The 19,064-nt window shown below is 44.5% G+C and overlaps 1 protein-coding gene across 1 annotated transcript in view; it reads left to right on the top strand.

Moving 5' to 3' along the window:
• Nucleotides 1-19,064, top strand: part of LOC129832535 (cytoplasmic dynein 2 heavy chain 1-like) — a 166,436-nt gene that overhangs the window by 55,795 nt on the left and 91,577 nt on the right. Inside the window, exons 44-51 of the mRNA XM_055896654.1 lie at nucleotides 8,503-8,762; nucleotides 9,658-9,904; nucleotides 11,580-11,731; nucleotides 14,930-15,074; nucleotides 15,332-15,434; nucleotides 18,163-18,327; nucleotides 18,497-18,624; nucleotides 18,701-18,949. Of these exons, the coding sequence (XP_055752629.1) occupies nucleotides 8,503-8,762; nucleotides 9,658-9,904; nucleotides 11,580-11,731; nucleotides 14,930-15,074; nucleotides 15,332-15,434; nucleotides 18,163-18,327; nucleotides 18,497-18,624; nucleotides 18,701-18,949 (1,449 nt within the window). The remainder of the gene's footprint in view (nucleotides 1-8,502; nucleotides 8,763-9,657; nucleotides 9,905-11,579; nucleotides 11,732-14,929; nucleotides 15,075-15,331; nucleotides 15,435-18,162; nucleotides 18,328-18,496; nucleotides 18,625-18,700; nucleotides 18,950-19,064) is intronic.

Genomic DNA, 19,064 nt, shown 5'->3' with positions numbered 1-19,064 from the left:
ACATAGGACAAGCAAGACATAGCATACAGACAGAGCAACATAGAACAAAAAGCAGCAAGACAAAATTCATAAAAGCAACAAAGTGTTTCCACAAGTTACAGACAACAGACATGGAAAGCGGCAACACACAGCTAGGGACCATGTTCACAAATCTGATTGACCTTTAGCCATGTCTTCAAGCATTTTGTGAAAGTGTGGTATGTGGTGCAGTTATGTGTGTCTGATGGCAGTGTATTCCAGACGTGGGAAGCTCTCACAGAGAATGCAGATTTATTAAAGGTGCTTTTCCTTAAGGGAACTATACAGTCACCTCTCATGGCAGACCTTGTGGATCTGCTGCCATATGTTTGGGTTTTCTGTTTAACAAAAATACTGAGTGGAGGGGGAGCCGAGCCATTTAGGATCTTGAATACAAGACATGCGTCGGTGTATTGCACAAGATTATCCCAACTCAGGAGCTCATGCTTTCTGAGGATGTAACAGTGATGATGGCTATTGGGCTTCCTATCAGGCACTTTGAGAGCCTGTTTGTAGACAGACTGAATAGGTTTTAATGTTGTACACCAAGCTTGGGCCCAACTAGTCAAGCAGTATGTTAAGTGGGGGAGTATCATAGATTTGAAGTACAGTTTTGCTACCTCTGTAGTCAAAAAATTTCTTATAAATCGGAAATTAGCTAGGTTGAATTTGGTTATTTGAATTACCTTTTTCACATGCTTTTTAAAAGAGAGGTTGGAATCAAGTATGATGCCAAGGTACTTAAAATCAGATACCACCTGGAGCTTCTCCCCTGACACATAGACATCTGGCTCAGTAGCATCTGTTGCCCTCTTTGTGAAGAACATGCAAACAGTTTTTTTCACATTGAGATGCAAACACGAGTCACTGAGCCACTTTGTAACCTGGACCATTACAGTAGTGAGTTCTTGTGCAGCTTGTTGTTTGCTCTTTGCATGCACATATATCACGGTATCATCTGCATACATTAGAACTTCAGACCCAGTACAGACAGAAGGCAGATCATTAATGTACAGGCTGAACAGGAGGGGCCCCAGTATTGACCCTTGGGGCACGCCCACACGCCCACATCATAGCTAAGAGTGGGCGACAGCTCATTGCTCACTCTGACACACTGAGTTCTGCCTTCAAGGTATGATTTCATCCATCTCAAGGCATCAGGGGAAAAGTTGAACTTGGATAATTTTGTGATGATAATCTCATGGTTAACAGTATCAAAAGCCTTCCTTAGGTCCAGAAACAGAGCCCCAACAGCACCCTCTTTGTCCATCTTGGACTTCACATTTTCCAGAAGAAAGCAGTTTGCCGTTTCTGTGGAGTGTTTCGCTCTGAAGCCAAACTGCATGGAGTGTAATGTGAAGGGGCTGTTGTTGAGGTGGGCAATCAGTTGTTCTGCTACACACTTTTCAACAACAACTGTAGTTACTCACGTCAGCAGGGTCGCCTGATTTAAAAATGGCCGTTATTATGGCCGACTTCCATACCCTTGGAAACATCCCGAGACCAATAGATGTGTTGGTGACCTTAGTAATGGGACCAATGAGTGACTCTTTGTAGTTTTTAAGAAAGGTAGAGTCCATCCCAAACACATCTTTGGCTTTAGAGTTCTTTAGTGAGCTAATCACCTTGTTCACCGTTGACTCAGAAACCTCCCTTATGATGAAGACAGGTTGAGTGTCATTCACTAACACTGAGCCCAAGAAACCAGTGGAGGGGTTCTGTGTCAGTACCCTGACAGAGTCAATAAAGTAGGAATTGAAGGCTATTGCTATTTCGACTGCATCCTGTGTTAGATTGTTATTCACCATGATTTCTAGTCTTTTTGCAGTGTTACTATGGTCTTTCCCTGTTACACTTTTTTAGATTCTCCCATATCAATTTAGAATTTCCCTTTGCTTCACCAATTATGTTAATAAAAAAGTTTGCCTTGGCCTGTCTGATTTCTTTCATCACCTTATTTCTGAACATGGTAAACCTACGTCTGTCATGCTCTAATTTGGATCTTAGGGCTATTTTTAGAGCATAATCTCGTTCTGTCATCAATTTCCAGATTTCTCCATTTAGCCAAGGAAGAGTGCTCTTTTGGCCAGGTTTGGATTTGATTTTCTTTAAGAAACCATTTAATGTAGTCTGGATTGTGGATAGAAAAACTTGACTATCAGCTTCCACGTCTGTATAGGACAAGAGATCATTCCAGTTAATTCCCTTAATTGAGCTTTCAAAATAGCTTAATTCACTCTTAAGTATTCTTAGTTGATCCGGCTTTCTAACAGTAGAATGGTTAAACCTGCTCTTAGACAGCTTTCTGGCTATAAGTGTCAGATTATGATCAGACAGCCCAGCAACCATATTGAATGATTTAGTCACTCTCTCTGGTTTATTACTGAACACCAAATCAATCTGTGTTTTAGAGCAACAAGTCACCCTGGTTGGCCCTTTAACTAGCTGTGTAAGGTCAAAGGTATTAGTCAATCAATCAATTTTATTTTATATAGCCCTTCGTACATCAGATAATATCTCGAAGTGCTGTACAGAAACCCAGCCTAAAACCCCAAACAGCTAGAATGCAGGTGTAGAAGCACGGTGGCTAGGAAAAACTCCCTAGAAAGGCCAAAACCTAGGAAGAAACCTAGAGAGGAACCAGGCTATGAGGGGTGGCCAGTCCTCTTCTGGCTGTGCCGGGTGGAGATTATAACAGAACTATGCCAAGATGTTCAAAAATGTTCATAAGTGACAAGCATGGTCAAATAATAATCATGAATAATTTTCAGTTGGCTTTTCATAGCTGATCATTAAGAGTTGAAAAACAACAGGTCTGGGACAGGTGGCGGTTCCATAACCGCAGGCAGAACAGCTGAAACTGGAATAGCAGCAAGGCCAGGCGGACTGGGGACAGCAAGGAGTCACCACGGGCGGCAGTCCCGACGCATTGTCCTAGGGCCCAGGTCCTCCGAGAGAAAGAAAGAGAGAAGGAGAAAATTAGAGAGAGACAAGATTTTCAAAATGTTCATAAATGACAAGCATGGTCAAATAATAATCAGGAATAAATCTCAGTTGGCTTTTCATAGCCGATCATTAAGAGTTGAAAACAGCAGGTCTGGGACAGGTAGGGGTTCCATAACCGCAGGCAGAAGAGTTGAAACTGGAATAGCAGCAAGGCCAGGCGGACTGGGGGCAGCAAGGAGTCACCACGGCCGGTAGTCCCGACGTATGGTCCTAGGGCTCAGGTCCTCCGAGAGAAAGAGAGAAGGAGAAAATTAGAGAGAGCCAAGATTTTCAAAATGTTCATAAATGACAAGCATGGTCAAATAATAATCAGGAATAAATCTCAGTTGGCTTTTCATAGCCGATCATTAAGAGTTGAAAACAGCAGGTCTGGGACAGGTAGGGGTTTCGTAACCGCAGGCAGAAACAGTTGAAACTGGAATAGCAGCAAGGCCGGGCGGACTGGGGACTGCAAGGAGTCATCATGCCCGGTCGTCCTGACGCATGGTCCTAGGGCTCAGGTCCTCCGAGAGAGAGAAAGAAAGAGAGAAGGAGAGAATTAGAGAGAGCATACTTAAATTCACACAGGACACTGGATAAGACAGGAGAAGTACTCCAGATATAACCAACTGACCCTAGCCCCCCGACACATAAACTACTGCAGCATAAATACTGGAGGCTGAGACAGGAGCGGTCAGGAGACACTGTGGCCCCATCCGAAGAAACCCCCGGACAGGGCCAAACAGGAAGGATATAACCCCACCCACTCTGCCAAAGCACAGCCCCCACACCACTAGAGGGATATCCTCAACCACCAACTTACAATCCTGAGACAAGGCCGAGTATAGCCCACAAAGGTCTCCACCACAGCACAACCAAGGGGGGGCGCCAACCCAGACAGGAAGTTCACGTCAGTAACTCAACCCACTCAAGTGACGCACCCCTCCTAGGGACGGCATGAAAGAGCACCAGCAAGCCAGTGACTCAGCCCCAGTAACAGGGTTAGAGGCAGAGAATCCCAGTGGAGAGAGGGGAACCGGCCCTGGAGAGACAGCAAGGGCGGTTCGTTGCTCCAGAGCCTTTCCGTTCACCTTCACACTCCTGGGCCAGACTACACTCAATCATATGATCTACTGAAGAGATAAGTCTTCAGTAAAGACTTAAAGGTTGAGACCGAGTCTGCGTCTCTCACATGGGTAGGCAGACTGTTCCATAAAAATGGAGATCTATAGGAGAAAGCCCTGCCTCCAGCTGTTTGCTTAGAAATTTTAGGGACAATTAGGAGGCCTGCGTCTTGTGACCGTAGCGTACGTGTAGGTATGTACGGCAGGACCAACTCGGAAAGATAGGTAGGAGCAAGCCCATGTAACGCTTTATAGGTTAACAGTAAAACCTTGAAATCAGCCCTTGCCTTAACAGGAAGCCAGTGTAGGGAAGCTAGCACTGGAGTAATATGATCAAATTTCTTGGTTCTAGTCAGGATTCTAGCAGCCGTATTTAGCACTAACTGAAGTTTATTTAGTGCTTTATCCGGGTAGCCGGAAAGTAGAGCATTGCAGTAGTCTAACCTAGAAGTAACAAATGCATGGATTAATTTTTCTGCATCATTTTTGGACAGAAAATTTCTGATTTTTGCAATGTTACGTAGATGGAAAAAAGCTGTCCTTGAAACAGTCTTGATATGTTCGTCAAAAGAGAGATCAGGGTCAAGAGTAACGCCGAGGTCCTTCACAGTTTTATTTGAGACGACTTTACAACCATCAAGATGAATTGTCAGATTTAACAGAAGATCTCTTTGTTTCTTGGGACCTAGAACAAGCATCTCTGTTTTGTCCGAGTTTAAAAGTAGAAAGTTTTCAGCCATCCACTTCCTTATGTCTGAAACACAGGCTTCTAGCGAGGGCAATTTTGGGGCTTCACCATGTTTCATTGAAATGTACAGCTGTGTGTCATCCGCATAGCAGTGAAAGTTAACATTATGTTTTCGAATAACATCCCCAAGAGGTAAAATATATAGTGAAAACAATAGTGGTCCTAAAACGGAACCTTGAGGAACACCGAAATGTACAGTTGATTTGTCAGAGGACAGACCATTCACAGAGACAAACTGATATCTTTCCGACAGGTAAGATCTAAACCAGGCCAGAACTTGTCCGTGTAGACCAATTTGGGTTTTCAGTCTCTCCAAAAGAATGTGGTGATCGATGGTGTCAAAGGCAGCACTAAGGTCTAGTAGCACGAGGACAGATGCAGAGCCTCGGTCTGACGCCATTAAAAGGTCATTTACCACCTTCACAAGTGCAGTCTCAGTGCTATGATGGGGTCTAAAACCAGACTGAAGCATTTCGTATACATTGTTTGTCTTCAGAAAGGCAGTGAGTTGCTGCGCAACAGCTTTTTCTAAAATTTTTGAGAGGAATGGAAGATTCGATATAGGCCGATAGTTTTTTATATTTTCCGGGTCAAGGTTTGGCTTTTTCAAGAGAGGCTTTATCACTGCCACTTTTAGTGAGTTTGGTACACATCCGGTGGATAGTGATCCGTTTGAGGGTTTTCCTACAACACCTGTCTTCATAATTAATGTTAAAATCTCCCATTAAGATGACCTCTTTCCCAAAATCACATTCCCTAAGCATGTTATTAAACTGATCAAAAAACACACTTTTGGTGGAAGGTGGCCTATACATTCCAATGAGGGTAAAAGACATTTGGGGAGACAGTGTAACGTTCAGGCCAATACATTCTAGTTCATTATCACATGACCACTCAATTTGTTTACATCGGATATGTTCTTTAATGTAAATCATCACCCCCCCCCTCTTCCTTCAATCCTGTCTCTCCTGAAACATTCATCCGTCAGTTTGTCCATCTGTTCATCCATCCATTTATCCATCCATTTATCCATCTGTTTGTCCATCCATCCATTTAACTATCCATCCATTTAACTATCCATCCATTTAGCTATCCATCCATTTAACTATCCATCCATTTATCCAGCCATCCATCCGTTTGTCCATCTGTTCATCCATCCATTTAGCTATTCATCCATTTAGCTATCCATCCATTTAGCTATTCATCCATTTAGCTATCCATCCATTTAGCTAACCATCCATTTATCCATCCATCCATTTAACTATCTATCCATTTAGTTATCCATCCAGTTATCCATCCATCCATTTAACTATCCATCCATTTAGCTATCCATCCATTTAACTATCCATCCATTTAACTATCCATCCATTTAACTATCCATCCATCCATTTAGCTATCTATCCATTTAACTATCCATCCATCAATTTAGCTATCTATCCATTTAACTATCCATCCATCCATTTAACTATCCATCCATTTAGTTATCCATCCAGTTATCCATCCATCCATTTAACTATCCATCCATTTAACTATCCATCCATCCATTTAACTATCCATCCATTTAGTTATCCATCCAGTTATCCATCCATCCATTTAACTATCCATCCATTTAACTATCCATCCATTTAACTGTCCATCCATTTAACTATCCATCCATCAATTTAGCTATCTATCCATTTAACTATCCATCCATTTAACTATCCATCCATCCATTTAACTATCCATCCATCCATTTAGCTATCCATCCATCCATTTAGCTATCCATCCATTTAGCTATCCATCCATTTAACTATCCATCCATCCATTTAACTATCTATCCATTTAGCTATCCATCCATTTAACTATCCATCCATTTAGCTATCCATCCATTTAACTATCCATCCATCCATTTAACTATCTATCCATTTAGCTATCCATCCATTTAACTATCCATCCATTTAACTATCCATCCATTTAGCTATCCATCCATTTAGCTATCCATCCATTTAGCTATCCATCCATTTAACTATCCATCCATTTAGCTATCCATCCATTTAACTATCCATCCATTTAGCTGTCCATCCATTTAACTATCCATCCATTTAACTATCCATCCATTTATTCCTCCATTAATCAACTAAAAAATATCTTACAGAACGTATTCAGACTCATTGACTTTTTCCACATTTTGTTACGTTACAGCCTTATTCTAAAATATATTAAATGAATAAAAATCCTCAGCAATCTACACACAATACCACAATTGAGCAAATGTATAAAAACAGAAATACCTCATTTACATATATTCAGACCCTTTACTATAAGTCTTGAAATTGAGCTCAGGTGCATCCTGTTTTCATTGATCATCCTTGAGATGTTTCTACAACTTGATTGGAATCCACATGTGGTAAATTCAATTGATTGGACATGATTTGAAAAGGCACACACCAGTCTATATAAGGTCCCACAGTTGACAGTGCATGTCAGTGCAAAAACCAAGCCATGAGGTTGAAGGAATTGTCTGTAGAGCTCTGAGACAGGATTGTGTCGAGGCACAGATCTGGGGAAGGGTACCAAAACATTTCTGCAGCATTGAAGGTCCCCAAGAATACAGTGGCCTCCATCGTTCTTAAATGGAAGAAGTTTGTAACCACCAAGACTCTTCCTAGAGCTGGCCGCCCGGCAAAACTGAGCAATCGGGGGAGAACGGCCTTGGTCAGGGAGGTGACCAAGAACCAGATGGTCACTATGACAGAGCTCTAGAGTTCCTCTGTGGAGATAGGAGAACCTTCAAGAAAGACAACCATTTCTGCAGCACTCCACCAATCAGGCCTTTATGGTAACGTGGCCAGACGGAAGCCACTCCTCAGTAAAAGGCACCTAAAGGACTCTCAAGCCATGAGAAACAAGATTCTCTGGTCTGACGAAACCAAGATTGAACTCTTTGGCCTGAACGCCAATCGTCACATCTGGAGGAAACCTGGCACCATCCCTACGGTGAAGCATGGTGGTGGCAGCATCATGCTGTGGGGAAGTTTTTCAGCGGCAGGGATTGGGAGACTGGTCAGGATCAAGGCAAAGATGAACAGAGCAAAGTTCCAGAGAGCTCAGGACCTCAGACGGGGGCAAAGGTTCACCTTCCAACAGGACAACGAACCTAAGCACGTAGCCAAGATAACGCAGGAGTGGCTTCGGGATAAGTCTCTGAATGTCCTTGAGTGGCCCAGCCAGAGCCCGGACTTGAACCCAATCGAACATCTCTGGAGAGATCTGAAAGTAGCTGTGCAGCAATGCTCCCCATCCAACCTGACAGAGCTTGAGAGGATCTGCAGAGAAGAATGGGAGAAACTCCCCAAATACAGGTGTGCCAAGCTTGTAGCGTCATACCCAAGAAGAGTTGAGGCTGTAATCGCTGCCAAAGTTGCTTCAACAAAGTACTGAGTAAAGGGTCTGAATACTTATGTGATATTTCAGTTTTTATTTTTTATATATGTATATTTATTTATGAGGAATTGTTTGTAGATTGATGAGGGGGGAAACAATTTAATCCATTTTAGAACAAGGCTGTAACCATAACAAAATGTGGAAAAAGTCAAGTGGTCTCTATACTTTCCGAAAGCACTGTATGTGTGTGTGCATTCCCTGCAGGTGCTGGTCTGGGCTAGAGAGAGCCCTCCTGACCCGAGGAAGCCCCTGGACACCTACTATGACCCTGAGTCTGGCCGGCTGTGTGTGTACACTCTGGAACGTTCTGACGGCCTCAGCCTGGAAGAGCTCACACACACTCACACACTCCCGGTCATCCAGACCCCCGACATGCAGAGAGGACTGCACTGCTTCTCCCACTGGCTCTCCTCCCAGCACAGACAACCCTTCATACTGGTGGGGCCTGAGGGCTGTGGCAAGGGGTAAACGTACACGCACACAGGATGTATAATACACTCTAGCCAGATCATGCACTACCTCCTCTTACTGTTCCGGGAGAACGGTATGACACACACGTATGTTTCCAGGCATGTTTTATTTAAGGCGTGACCTTTCTTAGAATAGCACAGCGGACTGAGGGGCAGGCGGGGGGCCTGAGACTTGTTGAGTCTACAGTCATTACTGTCATCCCTGGGGCACCCAGTAGAGGGAGGGCATCTCTGATTGGCTTTTACACTCCACTTGAGCCACCCCCCTCCATGACACCCACAACCCTAATCTCGCTGAAATGTCAGGGCGTCATGGAAACGCTTGTCATCCCTGTCTGATGAAAAAACATCTAATTAATTTCCACTGCTGCGCTCAGGCACGCACACACACACACACACACACACACACACACACACACACACGCACACACACACAGACATCCCAATTATCCTATCTCAGTTTGCACCCTCACAAAATGTCCCCCCTCGCCCTGAGGTTTTTCTCACATATTCGGTTAAACAGACCCCTGTGGCATCAACACTTTTCAATACAGAGTTAATTCTCCTCCCTCCTCTGTCCTCCCTCCTATCTCTTCCTCTGTCATCTCCTCTTCATCCTCTGATATCTAACCTCTGTAATGACTCATGTCCTCCTTCAATGTTATGGTCTGGCTTCTCTATTTGGCATTTAGCCTATGTTCTGCCAACATTGTGTGTGTGTGTGCATGTGTTAATGTGTTTGTGTTAATGTGTGTGTGTTAATATGTGTGTGTGTGTGTGTTTGTGTGTTAATGTGTGTGTTAACGTGTTTGTGTGTGTGTGTTAATGTGTGTTTGTGTGTGTGTGTGTTAATTTGTGTTTGTGTGTGTGTCTGTGTGTTCTCCTCCAGTATGCTGCTGCGCTATGCGTTCTCTCGGCTGCGTTCCACCCAGGTAGCGGTGGTCCACTGTAGCGCCCAGACCTCGTCTCGTCACGTCCTCCAGAAGCTCAGTCAGACCTGCCTGCTGCTCAGTTCCAACACGGGACGGGCCTACAGACCCAAACACTGTGAGAACCTGGTCCTCTACCTCAAAGACATCAACCTGCCCAAGCCTGACAAGTGGGGCACCAGCAACCTCATAGCCTTCTTACAGCAGGTACAAAATACACTACACTACAATACACTGCAATACATTACACTACAGTACAGCACAATACAGCACAATACACTACAATAAAGCACAATACACTACAATACACTACAACATCACAATACACTACAATACAACATCACAATACACTACAATACAACATCACAATACACTACAATACAACATCACAATACACTACAATACAACATCACAATACAGTACAATACAACATCACAATACACTACAATAAAGCACAAAACAATACACTACAATGCAGCACAACAAACTACAATATACTACAATACAATACAATATAGCACAATACACTCCAATACAGTACAATACAGCACAATACACTACAACACGCTACAATACAGTACACTACAGTACAATGCACACGGCACAATACACTACAATACAATAATCTACAACACTACAATACAGCAGAGTACAATACACTAGAATACAGCACCATACAATACACTACAATACAATAATCTACAACACTACAATACAGCAGAGTACAATACACTAGAATACAGCACCATACAATACACTACAATACAATAATCTACAACACTACAATACAGCACAATACAGCAGAGTACAATACACTAGAATACAGCACCATACAATACACTACAATACAATAATCTACAACACTACAATACAGCAGAGTACAGTAGAGTACAATACACTAGAAGACAGCACCATACAATACACTACAATGCAATACAATACACTACAATACAGCACCATAAACTACAACACATTACAGTACAATACAGCCCAATACAAAAAAATACACTACAATACAGTGCAATAAATTACGCTACAATCCACTACAATATAGCACAATACACTATAATACACTACAATACACTAAATACAGCACAATACACTATAATACAGTACAGTAATAATAATACAACTAATCATTTATTACATTTATGTAGTGCTTGAATCTCAAAGCACTTCAAGAGCAAAAAAACCAAAGAAGCAATATATCATGACAGGTCAACCAATCGAGGCCAAGCTGCATCCTCTGAAGATGGAGAGGGTCAGTTCATGGCTTGAGTGAAGGGAGCTGAACAAAGGATTGTAGATGATGTTAGAGTCTGCTGATGATCTTGTAGAGGTCAAGTCAGGGAACCAGCCTGAGTCGTATAGCCTCTGGACTTCTCCTCGTCCAGTCTGTGAAGCAGCCATTTGGCTGATTCCTCAGCAGCTCTGGGTGCCAGAAAGCTCACCACACAAAGTTCAGAATATTAGCCAGTCGTCCTCACTACGAGTCCTCTGCCTCAGCACTGCTGTAGTCCTCTAGCTCCCATTCCTCTCAGGTTTCAGGCCACCCCTTACATTAATCTATGTTCTCAAAAGATCAGGAATTGGCAGTCCGGTGAAAAAAAAATTTGTTACTGTGTCCAGATGCATTTTTCAAACAAATACTGTACAATGTAACGCAGCCCAACGTAACGCGGCCCAGCGTAACGCGGCCCAAGGTAACGCGGCCCAACCTAACACAACCCAACTCAATGCAATGCAATACAACCCAACATAACACAACTTAATGCAATACAACACTGAAAATACATTATTTCTTGATCGATATGTAAGACAGAAATTAGTCAAGCTGTCATAACGTGACAGAGTTCTCCTCCCTCCCCCTTGTGTGTTCTAGGTGCTGACGTACCATGGGTTCTATGATGAGAACCTGGATTGGGTGGGTCTGGAGAACGTCCAGGTGGTGGCCTCCATGTCAGCAGGAGGCGCTGTGGGACGACACACACTCACCTCCCGCTTCACCTCCATTGTGCGCATCTGCACCATAGAGTGAGTACGGACACACACACACACACACAGACCAGAGTATGTGAGCTGGTGCGGAGCGAGGAGCAGAGCGTGCCCAATTTGACTGGAGTGTGGTGCGAGATTTCCAAAGGCTGGAGCGTCGGCCTTCTCCCCTACTCCAATTTCACTCCCGTAGTGCTCCTGTAGCTCTCACTTTACGAGCTCAGGGCGCGCCCGTCCCATCATGCTTTTGTGGTCTGCTTGTGTGCTGCCATAGCCCCTTCCTTTAGCTACTGTCATGGAGTTCACTAAATATTTTAATAAAGACACTGATAAAACACACAGTTGCTAAATCAAGGTGACTTACAAAGATGAGGACCAAGAGCAAGAGAGGGAGTGTGGTGATGTAGTGTCCACAACTAAAGAATCATTGTGGAATCTGAAAAGACACATCTCATGAAAGCATGATGGTGTACTGACTACGTACTCATGCTAAAAGGAAGGTGGGTAGATAACTAAGTGTGTCATTGTAGCAAAGTATTTATAAACAAAAAATCTGATCTCTTAAACGTTTAGTTCATTCTTGTTCTATTATCTATACAATAGGCCATAATTGATTTTGGCCCAATAGGCCTGGCATATTCCCACGTTGAAGGAGCTTTCCATTTTGATTGGGTTATTTTGCCTAAAAACCTTTAGGCCCACCTATAGGAAAATAAAAAAACAACTGCATCGCTGCCCAGCCTGATAAGAGTGGTCAAAAGGTTGTTTAGCATCCCCAGTAGCTCTGTAAGAGTGGTCAAAAGGTTGTTTAGCATCCCCAGTAGCTCTGTAAGAGTGGTCAAAAGGTTGTTTAGCATCCCCAGTAGCTCTGTAAGAGCGGTCAAAAGGTTGTTTAACATCCCCAGTAGCTCTGTAAGAGTGGTCAAAAGGTTGTTTAGCATCCCCAGTAGCTCTGTAAGAGTGGTCAAAAGGTTGTTTAGCATCCCCAGTAGCTCTGTAAGAGTGGTCAAAAGGTTGTTTAACATCCCCAGTGGCTCTGTAAGAGTGGTCAAAAGGTTGTTTAACATCCCCAGTAGCTCTGTAAGAGTGGTCAAAAGGTTGTTTAACATCCCCAGTGGCTCTGTAAGAGTGGTCAAAAGGTTGTTTAACATCCCCAGTAGCTCTGTAAGAGTGGTCAAAAGGTTGTTTATCATCCCCAGTAGCTCTGTAAGAGTGGTCAAAAGGTTGTTTAACATCCCCAGTAGCTCTGTAAGAGTGGTCAAAAGGTTGTTTAACATCCCCAGTAGCTCTGTAAGAGTGGTCAAAAGGTTGTTTAACATCCCCAGTGGCTCTGTAAGAGCGGTCAAAAGGGTGTTTAACATCCCCAGTAGCTCTGTAAGAGTGGTCAAAAGGTTGTTTAGCATCCCCAGTAGCTCTGTAAGAGTGGTCAAAAGGTTGTTTAGCATCCCCAGTAGCTCTGTAAGAGTGGTCAAAAGGTTGTTTAGCATCCCCAGTAGCTCTGTAAGAGTGGTCAAAAGGTTGTTTATCATCCCCAGTAGCTCTGTAAGGGTGGTCAAAAGGTTGCTTAGCATCCCCAGTAGCTCTGTAAGAGTGGTCAAAAGGTTGTTTAACATCCCCAGTAGCTCTGTAAGAGTGGTCAAAAGGTTGTTTATCATCCCCAGTAGCTCTGTAAGAGTGGAGAGGGTGTTTAACATCCCCAGTAGCTCTGTAAGAGTGGAGAGGGTGTTTAGCATCCCCAGTAGCTCTGTAAGAGTGGAGAGGGTGTTTAGCATCCCCAGTAGCTCTGTAAGAGTGGAGAGGGTGTTAAACATCCCCAGTAGCTCTGTAAGAGTGGAGAGGGTGTTAAACATCCCCAGTAGCTCTGTAAGAGTGGAGAGGGTGTTAAACATCCCCAGTAGCTCTGTAAGAGTGGAGAGGGTGTTAAACATCCCCAGTAGCTCTGTAAGAGTGGAGAGGGTGTTTAGCATCCCCAGTAGCTCTGTAAGAGTGGAGAGGGTGTTAAACATCCCCAGTAGCTCTGTAAGAGTGGAGAGGGTGTTTATCATCCCCAGTAGCTCTGTAAGAGTGGAGAGGGTGTTTATCATCCCCAGTAGCTCTGTAAGAGTGGAGAGGGTGTTAAACATCCCCAGTAGCTCTGTAAGAGTGGAGAGGGTGTTAAACATCCCCAGTAGCTCTGTAAGAGTGGAGAGGGTGTTTAACATCCCCAGTAGCTCTGTAAGAGTGGAGAGGGTGTTTAGCATCCCCAGTAGCTCTGTAAGAGTGGAGAGGGTGTTAAACATCCCCAGTAGCTCTGTAAGAGTGGAGAGGGTGTTAAACATCCCCAGTAGCTCTGTAAGAGTGGAGAGGGTGTTTAACATCCCCAGTAGCTCTGTAAGAGTGGAGAGGGTGTTAAACATCCCCAGTAGCTCTGTAAGAGTGGAGAGGGTGTTTAGCATCCCCAGTAGCTCTGTAAGAGTGGAGAGGGTGTTAAACATCCCCAGTAGCTCTCTAAGTGTGGAGAGGGTGTTTAGCATCCCCAGTAGCTCTAAGTGTGGAGAGGGTATTATCCGCTGCTGGCCCGCTCTCCAGGCACCGTAGACTGGCCTGGTGTTTCTAAACATTTATTCAATGGCACTGAGCCTAATAGTTAATTTGTATTTCATTCTATGGAAGTCACAGCCTATATGCGCGATTTATAGACTGTAATGATTTAATACAACGAATGTTGTTTAAATACTGAGCTCTTAAAGTCCCTACCAGCCTAGTGTGTCACACTTGCTAATGCTTCACAATGTATTTCTTTGTAGGCTCTAGCCTTGAAATAATAGAAATAATATAGCCTGAATAATTCATTTCTGTTCCTTCTTAGTCTCCCTGTCTGGCTCCTGACCTATTTAAACCGTTTATATGCTGTTTAATATGACATGTAGCCTATTTGAAATGAGCGCTTCTTACATTCTCCTTTTCATGTTTATATAATACTTTCATTCAAATCATATGGTTTGATTTCAATACTTCAAAATCAATTGGTAGGTCCAGGTAGTCGCAAAAAGTATATGGGTGTTAAATGAATTGAGCGAATTTGGAGCGGCAGTTCCCCCCCTTCTCGTGAGTGAGGAGCTGCTCAACTCCCCTCACATGCTCTGACACACACACACACACACACACACACACACACACACACACACACACACACACACACACACACACACACACACATACACATACACATACACTGACACTTGCTCTCTTCTCTAGTTATCCAGACAGGGAGCAGCTCCAGACCATCTACTCAGCGTACCTGCAGCCTGTTCTCCAGAGGAGCCTTGGGAGCCAGGCAGCCTGGGCCAGCACTGGGAAAACACACCAGCTAGCAGGGTCTCTGGTACAGGTCTATGAACAGGTGTGTGTGTGCTCTCTCAGATGAGTTCATGTGTTATCAGAGTAAAGCTTCAGCTTTAAGCTGCTCTAGTCTTTCCAAGCAGCAGCTTTAGATTAGGCTGCTGTTATCACAGCACTTACTTACTGCCTCTTATATCTAATCCTCACTCTTAGGGAGGCAAATCTAAACCACACACACCTGTGTAATAAGTGGCTGGATTGTGTGTATGTGTGTGTGTGTGTGCGTGTATTTCTATCTCTCTGTTCCTCTGGTTTCAGGTGAAGGCGAAGTTCACGGTGGATGACCACAGTCACTACCTGTTCACTCCGTGTGTCCTCACCCAGTGGGTGCTCAGCCTGCTGCGATACGACCTGTCCGCAGGTGAGTCAACCACAACAGCAAGGTCAAACCACGTGGTCAAATCACACTACTGCCTCTGCTTCTACGGCTCATAGTCCACCGGGACCTATAGTCAGACCACGTGGTCAGATCACACTACTGCCTCTGCTTCTACGGCTCATAGTCCACCGGGACCTATAGTCAGACCACGTGGTCAGATCACACTACTGCCTCTGCTTCTACGGCTCATAGTCCACCGGGACCTATAGTCAGACCACGTGGTCGGATCACACTACTGCCTCTGCTTCTACGGCTCATAGTCCACCGGGACCTATAGTCAGACCACGTGGTCAGATCACACTACTGCCTCTGCTTCTACGGCTCATAGTCCACCGGGACCTATAGTCAGACCACGTGGTCAGATCACACTACTGCCTCTGCTTCTACGGCTCATAGTCCACCGGGACCTATAGTCAGACCACGTTGTCAGATCACACTACTGCCTCTGCTTCTACGGCTCATAGTCCACCGGGACCTATAGTCAGACCACGTGGTCAGATCACACTACTGCCTCTGCTTCTACGGCTCATAGTCCACCGGGACCTATAGTCAGACCACGTGGTCAGATCACACTACTGCCTCTGCTTCTACGGCTCATAGTCCACCGGGACCTATAGTCAGACCACGTGGTCAGATCACACTACTGCCTCTGCTTCTACGGCTCATAGTCCACCGGGACCTATAGTCAGACCACGTGGTCAGATCACACTACTGCCTCTGCTTCTACGGCTCATAGTCCACCGGGACCTATAGTCAGACCACGTGGTCAGATCACACTACTGCCTCTGCTTCTACGGCTCATAGTCCACCGGGACCTATAGTCAGACCACGTGGTCAGATCACACTACTGCCTCTGCTTCTACGGCTCATAGTCCACCGGGACCTATAGTCAGACCACGTGGTCAGATCACACTACTGCCTCTGCTTCTACGGCTCATAGTCCACCGGGACCTATAGTCAGACCACGTTGTTAAATCACACGGTCAGACCACAATCACTACACCAGGGTTTCCCCTTGGTTCATTTTGCTTGGTTCATAGAACCGGGGTTATTTCAGTAACCTCCAGTAGCTGCTAGATGTGGTTGTAATAAACAGAGTGGTTTCTGTTTTCTTCCTACAAATGTGGCTCTTTAAAAAAAAAAAATTAGATTTAAGTTTCAAAATATTCTGACCCCATCACTGAAAGATAAGACTCTCAGGAACACATATGTACAAGCTGTTAGAACAGAGTGGACAAGACCAGGAACTAAATCAGACCCGGGGAAAAAATATCATTATTGCCTGATGGTCTTCTGAACTTCCCAATACCTTTCTGATGCATTTCAGTCACGTTAAACCGTACTGTCTTCAGATTGAAATACTCTCCAAAATACTGTCAGACTGATTTGTAATAGACTGTCATAGCCCAAATAAACATTGGCCGTTGATTACGTAACTTTTTTTACAAGGTGGGGTCAAAAAATGGGGACGCGGGCCAAAACAGTTTGGGAACCCTTGCACTACACAATCTTTTTTGGGACCCATTTTAAGTTGTCCCTAAAAAGTTTCATTTCTTTCTGCAATACTTCATACTGCTAATTGCATGGGTTTTCTCTGTTGTTGCTGACTTCTCGTTGAAAACGTCTCATTATTTGGTAACAGTCTGTTACCAGTCTGTTATACTGTACTGGCCTTTGATTCTAGTTGCTGTTGGATATTTCAGAATATCTTCTGAAAGTCAGTAGTTCTCTCCCTGCCTCCTGCATTCACCATCGCTTTCTTCCTCTCCCCTGTTCTGCTCCCTCTGTCACCCGTCTCTCTCTCTCTTTCATCATTCCGTTCTCTGTCCTCCTTCATCTCTCCCTCTGTCACTCCCTCCCTCCCTCTTGCAATGTGTTCTCCCTGTGATAGGGAGTCCAATCATTAATTTTAATTAAAAGCGTTTGCTGACAAACTTATTTTTTCCCATGACTCATCGTTTTTTTGCTCTCCTCTCCTTCCTCCCTCCTGCTTACCTTTTCTACACAGTATGTCACAACGCCCTCTCTCATCACTTCAACTCTCTTCTCTGGTGTGTTAGTGTGTGTACACTGAGCTGTCTTCATGCTGCGTGTCTTTTTGTAGTATGGTATAATGTAGTAGTGTCCACCGAGTGGACAAAATATTAAGAACACCTGCTCTTTCCATGACAGCCTGACCAGGTGAATCCAGGTGAAATCTATGACCCCTTATTAATGTCACCTGTTAAATCCTCTTCAATCAGTGTAGATGAAGGGGAGGTGACAGGTTAAAGAAGGATTTTTAAGCCTTGAGACAATTGAGACATGGATTGTGTATGTGTGCCATTCAGAGGGTGAATGGGCAAGACAAAATATTTAAGTGCCTTTGAACAGGGTATGGTAGTAGGTGCCAGGCGCACCGGTTAGTGTCAAGAACTGCAACGCTGCTGGGTTTTTCACTTTCAACACTTTCCCATGTGTATCAAGAATGGTCCAAAACCCAAAGAACATCCAGCCAACTTTACACAACTGTGGGAAGCATTGGAGTCAACATGTACTGAGTTCAGCATCCCTGTGGAACACCTTGTAGAGTCCATGCCCCGACAAATTGAGGCTGTTCTGAGGCAAAAGGGGGGGGGGGGGGGGGTGCGCAACACAATATAAGGAAGGTGTTTTTTAATGTTTTGTCCAGTGGACAGTGTGTATTAACCCCTCCTCTCTGTGTCTGTAGGGAACTGTAATATAACAGACTCAGTGTTGGAGGTGGTAGCCTATGAGGCCAAGAGGCTGTTCAGAGACAGACTGGTCTCCTCTAAAGACATCCATTCCTTTGACAACATCCTCTCCTCTGTCATACGAGGTGACTGGGGCTCCGACGCACTCGACAACATGACAGGTAAAACACACACAGTGCTCCTCTCCCTCTGCAGAGTGTCTCTATATACTGTATGACAGTGGGTTCTCTGTGGGTTCTCTGTGGTTGGGTTCTCTGGGAAATGGGTTTGTGTGTGTAGTTAGGTGTGTGTATATAGATGTGTGTATAACTGTGTATTCTCTCCCTGCAGATGATTTCTATGTGACGTGGGGTGCGTCTGAGGGAGGGGGAGTGATGGCCCCTGGTCAGTCCCTGCCCCCCCATGGTAAATCTCTGGGACGCCTCGACTTTGCCGATCTACGCCAGGTCATACACAAGGTCAGTGTCGGTGTGTGTTGGTATTGTGTAGGACAGGTAGAGAGAGTGTGTATTAATGTATCTCTGCCTTCTGTAGGGAGCGGTCCTGTATGGTCGTGACAACAGGGAGTTGGATCTGCTGTTGTTCTGGGAGGTGTGTCACTTTGTGTCTCGTGTGGACCGTGTCCTAAGTCGACCGGGCGGCTCTCTGCTCCTGGCCGGACGCAGCGGGGTGGGCCGACGCACCGCCACATGCCTGGTCTCACACATGCATGGATACACACTCTACACACCCAAGATCTCCCGCGGATACTCACTCAAACACTTCAACAATGACCTGAAGAACGTAAGATGTCATACCTCTGTGTCTGTCTCTCTGTAACCTAATGTTTTAGTGTGCAGTGTTTCCCCTATATTCCTTTAGCCGAGGTAGACTTATTTTTATTCAATTTCCTTATACT

The sequence above is a fragment of the Salvelinus fontinalis genome, chromosome 33, assembly GCF_029448725.1.
Source record: "Salvelinus fontinalis isolate EN_2023a chromosome 33, ASM2944872v1, whole genome shotgun sequence".
Classification (NCBI taxonomy): domain Eukaryota; kingdom Metazoa; phylum Chordata; class Actinopteri; order Salmoniformes; family Salmonidae; genus Salvelinus; species Salvelinus fontinalis.
Note: the sequence above shows the minus strand (reverse complement) of the source record. Positions and strands in the feature narration are given on the sequence as shown.